Source organism: Malurus melanocephalus, unplaced genomic scaffold, assembly GCF_030028575.1.
Source record: "Malurus melanocephalus ecotype Western Australia unplaced genomic scaffold, MMel_1.1 scaffold_3, whole genome shotgun sequence".
NCBI classification, from domain to species: domain Eukaryota; kingdom Metazoa; phylum Chordata; class Aves; order Passeriformes; family Maluridae; genus Malurus; species Malurus melanocephalus.
The window spans coordinates 4,554,889-4,567,548 of NW_026623235.1; the positions used below are offsets into that span (position 1 = coordinate 4,554,889).

General features: G+C 40.9%; 1 protein-coding gene across 1 annotated transcript in view; it reads right to left on the reverse strand.

Moving 5' to 3' along the window:
* The window catches only part of SNTB1 (syntrophin beta 1), a 105,624-nt gene that overhangs the window by 42,839 nt on the left and 50,125 nt on the right, over window positions 1–12,660 (reverse strand). Inside the window, exon 2 of the mRNA XM_057368063.1 lies at window positions 7,612–7,828. Within this exon, the coding sequence (XP_057224046.1) occupies window positions 7,612–7,828 (217 nt within the window). The remainder of the gene's footprint in view (window positions 1–7,611; window positions 7,829–12,660) is intronic.

Consider the following 12,660-nt stretch of genomic DNA (forward strand, 5'->3'; position numbering starts at 1 on the left):
TTGGCTGTATTAACAGTTACTTGGTGACTTTCAACTTACAGTGCTAAAAATTATGTAGATACTTTCTTAAGAGCTGGATGTCCAACCAGAGGGTGTAGATGTCACTAATGAGATGTCACAGTTGATTTCATTTCTATTTGCCACCAGCTGGGCTTTAATAAAAGGGGTATCAGTGGAGTTGTACCCCATCCAAAGAAAAAAAGGATTTGGTTCTGTAATAGACTGGCTCACAGCACTGCATGCAGATGCTGACCAAACTGCAGAGGCATCACACACTGCCTTCTACACCCAGAGCAACYACAAAAGTAACTGAATAGTTCTTAAATGTATATGGATATTAAGGAGTGCCCCGAAGACCTCCTATCTTTTACTTTCTTAATTTTTTTCTTTTGTATTCTGATTCTAATAGTACCAAATATTGCTAATCCAGGAACACAGAGCCCAGCCTTCCTCACAGTGGATTCAGCACAAAACAACGGCAAAAGTGCCGTTTCAAGGAGCTGTTATTTGGGAAAAAAAAAACCCAACCAAAAACAGAAACAGCATCATTTCATAGAGACGTCAGGAATTTGATTTAACTTTAGAAGATGCTGTCTGAAACTTTAGGAACATAGGATGTGATTGGTACAATCAATACATTGACCACAGCTCCCTGAAGCAGCTGTTTTTCCCYGAAGCAAAGCCACAGCCAAACTCAAAGCAGCAGCAGCAGCAGCAAAGCAAACTTTCTGCAGCTGGAACTGCATCTGGGCTTGGCAAAGAGCAATTKCCTGCAGCTGGTGAGAGTGGGAAATGACCCCTCCCAATTGAGAAGGGGGGGAGGGTCTCATGCTGCTGCATAAATAAGAGATCATGGGTTTGGAGATGAATTAAGATGTCTTCTGACAAGGAATGTCACTGTTGCTGTTGGGAAGTGCTGTAGTAGGACCCAGGGGAAAGAAGAGGAAGTGATCCACAAGCATGGGTGAAAATGGATACRGAAACAGGAAAAATTAGTAGAGCTCTGACAGATCAGCTCTGTCTTATGGATGAATTGTCACAGAAGAAAATCTTGCTGCAAGAAACAGCAGATCCACCTCATCCAGCAGAGTATGTCTCAATGTCTCAGTATTTTATATTTCTTCTTTTTGGCTTCCATGATCAAGAATTCCAGGGATCACTGCTTACTTGCCAAGTGAAGCAAAACAGAAGCCAGACAACCATGAGTACAAAGCCACAAATTCCCTCTGGATCAATCACTGGCCTCTGAGTGCTGTGGGAAGAGGCACCACCTGGGARCCAGGCTCGCAGAGATACTGCCAGCTTCTGTGGGGACAGTGTGCAYGGGTCACCTCCTGGACAGCAGACCCATCTTCCCATCGAATGGACACAGAGACTGATGGAAAAACTGTATGGAAGTGAAGAGAGGAAGTAGCAACTTCAGCGAAACTCTTACTACAATAAAAGAGGAATTTCCAGCAGCAGAAACACAGGTGACAGCAGGAAATGGCAATGTATCCACACACAACCTAAACACTGAGGATCAGCCTCAGTATCTGCCAGMACTGAGCTGGGGCACCTCTGATGGCAGCCCAGCACCCAGGGCTCACATTTGGATGTAATTTGCTGCCATACCAGTGACTGCACAAGGTGCAGGAGGAAGCAGATTTAAATACATCAGCTGAAAATCCTGCTCCTTAATTAATGGCAGATCAGGCCAGATCAGAGCTGTAAGACTGAAATCCAATTTTCAGACCCACTGATAAGYGAGGGAAAGCCCAGGACTGAGCACAGGCAGGAAAAAGGGCCTCGGGGCTGTCACTCTCTCCAAGCCAGAACACAGACTGGAGGGACTGGGAGATAGCAGGAAACAGAAACCTTTGCATGTCAGCTTCCTTCTTTGGAGACCTCAGGAGTCTTTAAACTGCTCTCCAACATTATTTAGCAGCAGCTTGGATATCAGCACTTACATACCTTTACATACAGATGCACCTAAAAACAGCATTAAYTGTTTGTTCTCCTCTGCCCTGCATCACTCACACTTCTCTTCCTTTCCCTTTAGTCTGTGACGTATTTCTGGGAGCATTTCACTTTCCTTATCTCTCCAAAGCTTTGGTTTTTTTTTTTTCTTTTTTACAAAAGCGCTTGTTAAGAAAGTCTGTTGCAGTCCTCACTCTCTGGGTTTGTTGCTCTGCCTTGGTTGGCTTCTTCCTATATCACTTCTTCTTAATTTGTGCTTCTCTCTTCCCTCTGTGCATTTCTCAAGGGAGTTCCTATTTTTTTGTTCCCCTTCACCTGATTAATTTCCAGTTCCTTTRCTCTTATTTCCATTTCTCAGCTCAACCCTCTAAAGTTGAAGCTGATGGGAAAAATCAAAATTCTTTGACTTTTTCAAAACTCCACTAATGGAAGGAATGGCWGAAAAAAACCCAAAATGCAACATCAAAACCCACCAGCATATGCTTTTTCATTATTTCAATATTTTCACAGGAAAGAAAGAAAGACTTTGCTTAAAAGTTTGTTAATCAAAAATCCAGCTGAGAGTGTTCTTCCAGCCTTAGTTACAGCCACCTCCTCAGCAGCCACATCCTWCCTCACCACCCAACTCACAGTGACACATTTTATTCCTGTCAGGTCACGTTCAGTCCTGCTCACACGCAGACACACACACACAYATATACATGAAGTTTTATTTATAGTCACACAGATGCATGCATGCACAGACGCTGTTTTTGAGTTACACATGCAGGAGGTTTACCCCTTCCTATTTGATTTATKCTGGAGATGGGAAGAACACCAGGAGCTCACTTTTCTAGGGGGAAGMATAGGGATGGGAGAAAGCTCCATCTCATTATGCCAGGGGAAAAGATTCAACTYTTTTTTCAAGAAATGAGACATGACTAATCCCAAATTCACAAGGACCTGCCGAAATTGAAGGTCAGTCACAAAGTGCTATAACTATCTAGTTCTACACTGATATCTCAAACACCCTTCAAGAAAACTGTGTCCCCAAATCCTGGCACTTCTCCCAGTAATCCAGTTTTCAAACTGTTGCACAGATACTACAGCAGTCCTCAGGACATTAGAAAGCTATTTTGACATGATTTAATAGAATAATTACACCATGAAGTAAAAATAGAAAAAAAAGGGAATAATGAAGTTCACCCTAGTAAAGTGATTTGACCCAAGAGAGACAAAAATGCTCATCTTTATGGAAGAGATAGTCCTACAGAAGTGTCTGATCTCAGTGGTCTTTCAAGAAAACTGAGGAGAAACTGAGGCTAAGATAAAAATTGGTATGACCCAGACTRAAACCAGTGACCTGTTCAGTTGCAGAGGAGTTTCACAAATGATGGAAAACATCTATTCTGCACAATGAAAAACAAATTTAAAAATTACCGTTTCTACCTAGAGGCTTCAGAGCTCCAGCTCCTACAGGTTTGGAAAACTGCCCCTTATCAAGATAGAAGACTGCAGCTTGCAAAATGCACCAGCAATTGCAGAGCTGCCCAAAAAGCAGATGATGTAGATGACAGAGAACTGTCAGACCAATCAYTGAACCATTAATTATCAATTCTATCAGTTAATGAATTATTAATTGTAGCAGTTAATGACTTGTTCCCAAAATWCTACTATGAGAGAAGAAAAGCAATGACAGAGGTCCCTCATGTGACAACCCCAGCCCTGAATGCACTGACCCTGGCTACTGAGAAGGGCCCACAGCCATGCAATGTATGGAGCAGGAAGAGGAGCCCTTCCCATGACCCATCCCACACCTCCACTCCTGTTCCACTCACCCCAAATTCTTCCCTCTCCTACMCTCAGAGTATTGAAGGGGATGTGGCCAATGACTTTTTAGCTGAATTGCCTAACTTCTCTCAGCTTGGAAGAGGCAACAGYAGATAAACCTCAAGTGCTGTTGTTCATCTGCTCATAAAGAGCAGGTTTTGTGTGCAGTTTCAGTACTATAAACAAACAGAAATATGACAAGAGACATCCAACTCCACACAAAAAGTGAATTTGGATCCATTACAGTAAAATAGTTGGAAGCTAAGGTTAAAAACACCTGTTCATCACTATTTTAAATTCACAGCCTTTTGTGGCAAGATGGCAAAAGGTTTCTAACAGACCATGCATACTGTGATAGCAGAGCASAACAGGGTGATTTAAGGATGAGGGGAGAGTCAACCAGAGCTTCACCCTGATTATCATCATTTTTGTTCTTTTCTGGATTTGAATTACATTCTTTCAAGTTGTTTTACTTTAATGTTGGATTGTTGATATAGTAATCTAAGGAGATAATAAACACAGCCCACCAGGAAAAAACCCGCAAACCCTAACAAGAATTCTTGATATAAATCAGACTGACTCGAGCAGGCTCAATGACTTCTTCAAAGACCTTATTGATATTCATATAGTAAAACATGTCTGCACCAATGATGATAATTGGCTGCTATGTGCCTTTCATCCAAGGATCTCAATCTGTAGCTCACAACAACACGATGAATTCAGTAGGGTCTCTGCATTTCACAGAGGTTCTACAGCCAGAGAGCAGCTCAGTAACAACAYAAGGAGCCAGGCACAAAGTCCTTGAGGAGGTGTGGAGGGGGACTTTTGATTCTAGTAATGCCCYCATTCTAAATATTCACTTATGCTCTATCCCCCATGCAAACGTAAGTTTGTCTTTCCTTTGTCCATCTGTAACATATTGTGACAGAAAAAAGACTCAAGTTTCCTAACCAGAGCCCAGTCCTGCTAAATGTTTACTGTGCACTAGGAAAAGAAAATTTTCACCTCCCCAGGAAGCYACACAGAGCTGTGGATGTCCACCCAGCACTGACACAGCTCCAGTGTGCCAGCACAATGGGGGAAATGGGCCATCATCTCCTTACTCCTTGGTCCYGGGCTCAGCCTTTGCCCAGCACCTCACCCCATCTGTGCTTGCCATTGCCATTGACTATGCCCAGGGCTATCAAACTACCATCTAAGAGGCAGAAAACAAGGTAAGTGTGACCTGCATCTAGAGGAGAATAATATAGATGCTCCGCATCTTTTGTCCTGTTGTCATGTTTTTAGTATTATTTTTTTWAAAAAAWTCCTCCACACTAAGTTTGGTATTGGTTTGTAATGAGGATGTTCTCCTTGGTRTTTTACAGCTTTTTTAATCAGGTGACAGAAAAAACAATTCCCAATCTCCTCCAGAGTGAACCCACAGGCAGATTAGGTGAAGGAGACATCTGGGAACTGCTGGTTCTAAAAGCACCAGACTTCACTCCTGCTCCAAAATAATAAGCTCACCAAACCATCATAGAGTGGACACAGACTTGAGAATCTCTGAAGTGGGGTCAGTCTTCCATGAAAAGAAGAAATCCTATGCAGGGCTACCAGCTCTAGRGGGTAAAACAATACTCCTCCATGCCCAAACCCAGATTTCACTGCAGCTTTCTAAGAACTGGAGATGATTTAGTGCCAACAGGCATTTCCTTTTGGGTCCTTTAACATAGGTATCTTCTCATGCTGAACATCAAACCCRTTCATCCTGGTCCCACAGGGTTGCTCTGACATTATTCCCAGCCTGCACTGAAGAAATCACTGCACTGCAAAGCTCAGGCTTTCCATGCCCACACTTGTTCTTAAATGGGAATTAGCTCAGTTATAGCCCAAAAGAGCCCTTTAATGGCCAACATATGGTTTGGCATCCTGCCAGCAGAGCTCTCCTAAAGCCATGCAGCCAAGTGACACCATCAGTTACAAAATCTATGTGTGTCAGGTCACCRGGTTATGAAACAGAAGTGGTGTAAGCATGTAAGGACATGGCTGAGGCTCTGCTGTGAACGAGATAAAATTAGTTTTGTGAAATCAGATTACTATCTTGGAATGCATTCCAGTGGGAAAGGGTTGCTGCATTGTAATAGCATTTATTCTGGGAAATATGAGTCCCAGTATCCAGAACTGTTAAAAAACACTGAAACCAGTAAAGATGCTAATCCATAGGGTGCTACTATGACACTGCAGCTACCACAATGGTGAGGTACTGCAAGCCTGGATGGAAAAATCCTGTTTAGACTGCACTGTGCTGRACTACAGTAAAAATCAGAAGTCACTCTTTCCACAGGAAATGACAGCAACACAAAATGAAAACCATGATAACAAGCAATATGACTCTCCCACACTTCACTTCCCAGTAACACCAAAGAACACAGACATTTGTAGCACACTTYAGAAAAGTCAGCTCCATTGCAGAGGTATCATGAGCAACAAGTGTGTGTCCCTCTCAGTCAGTCCTGCCTCMCAAACCAACTGAGAACCAGGAGAGTAACAGAAGGTGAGAACTAGAATAAGGTCAAAAAAGAAAGGGGAAAARTTATGAGAAAAGGAAGCCAACACATGTAAAGTATCATTACATTGTACTGATTCAAAAAATGCAACCTGTATGAACATTTTTAAAATACAATCCATGGCAGAGAGAAAGACAAACTCTCAGACAAGTGATACAGCTGTCAAACCTTAAACAATACAGACACTGGAAAAAAAAGTGGCCAATATCAATAAACATCTTGTTCTAAACTGAGAAAGACTGCTAGGATTATTTCTGGATTACAATTGCACTTCTGGAGCACTCAGTTACCGCTGTAACTGTGGTGGTAACCACTAGGTGAGATGAAGAGCCAAGGCAAAGTAAAGYCATACTAAACAATAAAGCATGAAGGGGGAAATTAGAAGGTCAGACAAATATAAAAAAGAAAGATGGAAAATTACACAGATGCTAATAAAGTTGCTGAATTGCAGTGCAAGAGATTATAGAGAAACCCATCCTTCCCAAATCCCTTTCTGCTCTCCCCGCTTCTCCTKATCCTTCTCTGCAAATGAAAATGTAACTTTTGTTTATGCTATATGTAAATGCTGAGAATCAAAGYCATTACACCCAGCTTCTGAGCACTGCAGAAAAACAAAAAGGCCATTATTTGGATGGAGAATCAGTCTGTATCACTGACTTGACTGTTCCCTTTTTTATTAGCAGCTGTTAGAGCAGGGATCAGGGAGTGTGCTGGTGCAGTGCAGCTGTTCCACATATGTTATAAATAAGGGCTGGTAAAACCTCATCCTATTTTTAACATTACAAAAAAAAAAAAAAACCCAAGCCACAAAAACTCCCCATTAATGCCTTCTAAGTGGAACTTTTCTTCTCTTCTTGACTTTTATGTCCAGAACTCAATACTCAAACCAGACCATTCTTAAAACAATATTCATTAAAAAAAAGAAAAGAAAATGCAATTTAGTGGAATCAGATTTAGCCAGCCTGGAGGATGTAACCAATTAGTGTGTACAGCGTCTTTTCCTTCAAAAGTAGACACTTAATCAGGATGAAAACACCCCCCTGAGATTCTATTTCTAACAAAAGTGCTGGATTACCGCATCAAAGTTTCTCTAGCACAACCCAAAAGCTGAACCCAGCCTCACATGGCTCAGACACCACCACCCACCCTTCCCAAAGCAGCGCTCCGCTCCCTCCCCTTGCTGGGTGGCTGCGTGCGGCCAGAGCCCAGATCCTGCTCACCAACCCCAAGGCTGAAAAGGTCAACAGCCATTCAATGGGAAGGTGAAACCCAACCCCAGGCAAACCCCACTCACCTGTTTTCGGGGTCTGACACTGTCATGTTGCGCGTCACGTAGCACATCTTGAGCGGAATTGTCTTCCTGTCTCTGTGGATGGAGAGCGAAAGCTGCGCCATCGTGTCAGCCGAGGCACAGCCCAAGCGCGGGGATTCGGGGGGAGGCGTCTCCCACCCGATCTCTGACACGGGGGAGCCTTTCTTCACGTAGGGGGTTGCTTCTCTCATGTATTTCACTATGGAAAAGAGAAAAAAAAGATGSMAAACAATCAGTAAATGAATATTCARAAGTTGCATCCCCATGTGAGTTCTCTGGTGTTAACCCTCATTGCTGTCCATTATTTCTGCTCACCCAGCATCCCGGGGTGGGAAGCTGTGCAAATACAGAAGATGAGGATTTGCTGCCAGCCTCAGTATGGTGCCATGAGTAAAATGTGGGAAAAGAACAGAACAGGCAAAGTTAGAACATCCAGGCAGTGTAAGGCCAGGAGAGCCATCCCAGCTTTGTAAGCACTCATGCAACCATTCCTTCATATGGGAGCTGTAAGCTGTCTGAGGTTCAGAGATGTTTTAAAGAAAGATATTCAACCAAGTGGCAGTGAACATATTATTGTCCTATCTAAAATGTTCCAGCAATACTTCCAGTGCTGCCAACTCACATCATGCTCCTGGTTCACACTTGTCAGGGTCCCTCCACTGATCTCAACAGGTATTTCTGCTTGCTGGGAAGCAGCTTTAGCTAATCTACTTGTACATATATATATGTGGAGTAAACAAARACCAATTCACTTCTTAGCCTTCTGTTGGGGAAATAAAATTGAGTTTTTGCCTTTTGTGAGAGTGAAAATGTCAGATTAGWTCTCAGCCTCTTCCAGGCTTTTTTTCCAGAATGGATGAGAAAGGTGAATGTAGGATTCTGAAATTATSTTAATGTATTAAAACCCAGTATCTCTTTTACATGTATACTTCATATTCTCCTCTTTAGGCAGGCAAATACTGCAACGTTTTTCTCTTTTTTTTTTTAAATTCTTTTGGTAGTTTAAGCTCACTTTTGTTTTTGTGACTGATGTGCTTGCCAAATCTGCAGTCACAGCCTCCTTCCCCTCCACAAACCTGATGGAGCTCAGACAGGACAAGACCTCCCATTGAAGTGCCCTGGTTAAACCAACATCCCCTGCACACATCTGTGGCTGCATGGTGGGCTGCTGCCACTGGATTGTACCCACAACTCCAACAGCAGTGACATGAACTGAGAGGGCAGGGGCACTGAGAACTTATTTTGGGAAGTTATTAAAATGCTGTGAGAGAACATTTCAAGGAAATGGTGCAGATCATCATGTCACCTCAGCTGAAGAAGCTGAGAGTGACTGAATAACAAAAAGGTGGATAAATCACAAAAGGGCATTGTGGTGAAGGACGTTAAGTTAGGGGAAGATGACTGAAGTTTTTGAGTTCAAAATGAAAGCAAGATAAGTGTTCAGAARAGTGGAGAAGAACAACAGTGTTAATATCAAAACCACAGATCAGGTTATTGACTTCAGCAGTACTATTTTCACAGCAGTTCATAAAAATTTTACCAAGAGAGAAACCAGTGCAAAACTGCAAAACCAGAGTCCAGGCTCTGTGAGAACCTATTGATACTTTTTCTCTAAAACACCTTAGTGCCCATCCTGCCATTGTTYGCTTCCTCCTTTTAAAAAAATCTTCAATCACAAGGACTTCTGTGTCCTCATTTCTTAGGTATGTTACTGGATTTTCCTCTGTGAGAAGTACCATTTGTGATTTATCAGAAAGGCTGTCCTACCAAACACTGATGTTTTTATTTCCTTGTCCAATTCTATTCTGAGCATTTTTTAACTTAATTGGTTCTTCACTTAGAGAAGAGTTGGCACAAAATTCCACCAGACTTCAAGGTGGAATTAGGATTTTGATARATAAGAATTAAGATAATTGCCTTTTTCAATCAAAAAGAGTTGAGATTGTTAATTTTTTTAAACTTTTTGTAGACATCTACCTGAAGTCCAYTATCTAAAATCCTAATTCCCAAAACCAGTGCTCATCTTTGGGTACTACAAAAATTACATGATTTTCAAAGGTGCTGAAAATAGGCAGTTGTAGCCAGTGTCATAAAGACTGGTTTCACAGTCGGCATCTCAGCCTTAGGGAAACCCAGACACAGAATATACACAGATGTGGTAAATCTGTTCCTGTTAACACTGAACGAATACAACTTGGTCATTAATTTAGATGAGAGGAACAGCTGAAGCTGTAAAAGTCACGTTCAACTGCAAACAAATTTTTGTTCCCTTTAAAATTGGAGATTAATGATTAATCTGTTGGAGAAAAAGTAATCTGGTCAGTTTTTGAACCCTGGTACAGTGACATGCCAGCAAACGTGATTCTAATAAAGGTCCAGGTCTCAACAGTGTAGCTATTTCATCTGTGCTATTTTTGTCCTTTTTCAGTTGCAGCTATATGCATTCAACCTTAGCATATTTTAATTAAGAAAAGGAGAGAGGTGCAGGGGAAGGAAGGAAGCTGAAGTAAAAAATTTGGCTGAAAACCTAAGCAGGAACACAAGATGTGAATTTAATTCCCCAGAGATGGGACAGAAGAAAARAGCCAGCCCTTCCATGTGCCAAAAGCAAAGTTTCCATGAGACGTACCAGTGCATTCATGAAAGACAGCTGCAATGTCTCACAAAATCCCATGAAAAAGGAAGCAGGAGTAGGGGGAGAACAGAAACATAATCCTCTTTCCAGAAACTGAGTCTCAAACACAGCAAAAGCCAAAAAACCTACCTTGAGGAAGTACATCCTATGAAAACTCCTTCCAACTTCTGAACTCACAAACATCTAGTTTCTACTACGTCTCAACAGAAGATGGTTACTCAGCCCCAGAGATATGACAAAAGCTAATAATGCACAGATAAACTGCTAACACCATCTTCATATGAAATTCTACAGTAGAATGAAAAAATGAATATATGTTTTCCACTAAAAAAAGGAAGAAGAAAGGTTTTTTTTAGCTTTTACTAATGACATCCTACTTCCTACTAAACACAAGCACAGCTCTCTGGATTCATGGCTGAATTCTGCTGGGTTTTACAGCCCAGACTTTATGGCTGTTGCATATTCAGGTGTGTTTCATATTTTAAAAGCCCCCAAATGAATAAATATAAAAGCATAAACATAATATGCAAGTGGAACAGGTGGCAGAACTTGATCCATTTATATAATTTTTTGCTATTATTTAAATTTCAGAGCCACTGCTTTCCATTTACTTCATCAACATCTGTAATTATATGTCMATAACCAAAGTCCAGTTTATGAATTTAGCTGAAATCAGGCACACACTGTTCAGATGACTCATAAGTTTTATCAGCAATTATTTCYTATTTACCTCTAAATTCTGGATGCAAATACCACAGAACATGCTGTTTTAAAACAATGTACCAGCAACCCTACCACATACACAGCAATTTAGGGTGACCCCACACATYTACATTTTGCAGCCTATTCACTGACCAGTTCTTAATCCACATAGCAGAAAACAAGTTGATACCAGTATCTATTACTGGCACATTTCTATTCCACACTGCACTATCTGGGATTCATGGATACWGCAAAGTTAAACTGAAGTTATACAATCCACTTCCATCATCAAGTTTTAAAATCATAAAAAAAGATGATACAGTCTATTGGACATTAAAATAATAATGTGGATAATACTCWGTTTTCAGAACATTACACTCAAGAGCTAGATTTGCTTTGGGATACAGTAGCACAAATTCAGGTACTGACTGAAAAAGGAAGTGACTATCAAAAGCACTGGTTTTATATATTGTCAGTGAAACTACCTAATGAATTAAAACCTCGAATTAATAATAATTAATAATAATAATAATTTTATTATTATTAAATAAATAAAACATGTCATTTTATAACAACTCTGAATTATGAATAACACGTCTATAAGCATGCATACATATGTAAATGCCTTCAGAGTATAGATGTATGTCTAACACATATACAAATACAAAATACATTTATATAAAAATGCCACAATATTTRAGATCACCAGAATGTACTCTGCAAACACAGAAAACAACAGGCAGGGACTCAGAAAAAAAAATTCTAATTGTTTCATAATTATAACTCAATTTACTGATAAACTGTCGGTTTYGGGAGTTGTCTAAAGTCATTCATTTGATGCTATAGCTCAACTTCAGAGATCCTTATATTCTACTAATTAATGATCCATACCCTTTGGTATGGTGCACCATTAACAGGAAACTGGGGTCAAGCAATTAAAATTCCAATCTCCAGAGTGCCCCCCCACCAAAGAGAAGAGGAAGAGAAGGGGCAATCAAATGAAATAATCCACTGATATGCATTGAAATAGTTTGGATTTATTTTTTGATCTGCAATACAGGCAATGTGGCTTCCAAAAAAGCACTTCATTTATAAGCACTTCTGCCAAGTCCCAAGACTCCACAATTAATCCTTTGTTACTGCTCACAGATTATTTTTTTGGGGGGAAAGAAGTAGGCTTTTAATGAAAAATACTACAGACCAACTTGGTCAGGTTCCTGGCCAGATGCCTTTCTGAGGAGCTGGGACTCKTCTGACACATTCAAACTGTTTCCTAGGAGGGAAGACAAAGAGCGCTGAGGGGAAGCCAGAGAGCCGGAGGAAAACTCTTTTGTTACTACAGGAATGAGGACAGGATGTGTAGGTTTACAACACGAAAGTAAAAGGAACAACATACCCAAATCTGCTTGAAGACAGTTCATCAAGGAATTCCCCTTTGCAGGAGAAAAGCACAGAGTGTCCTCTATCATGATACCAGAATTTGCCTTCTAGGCTTTATACAAGAGATCAAATTTCCTCTAAACTCAAGCCAACTGCATGCCTTATACTGAAGACCTGTATAAAAACGAGACGAGCTGCTGGTRCCATCATCAAAACTAAGATCCAGATATTTGAAAAAAGAGTTTATGAATCAGATCACGTAGGAAGATGTGTCACATGATCCTTTCAGCAGCTTTAATGTGGGCATAAACTAA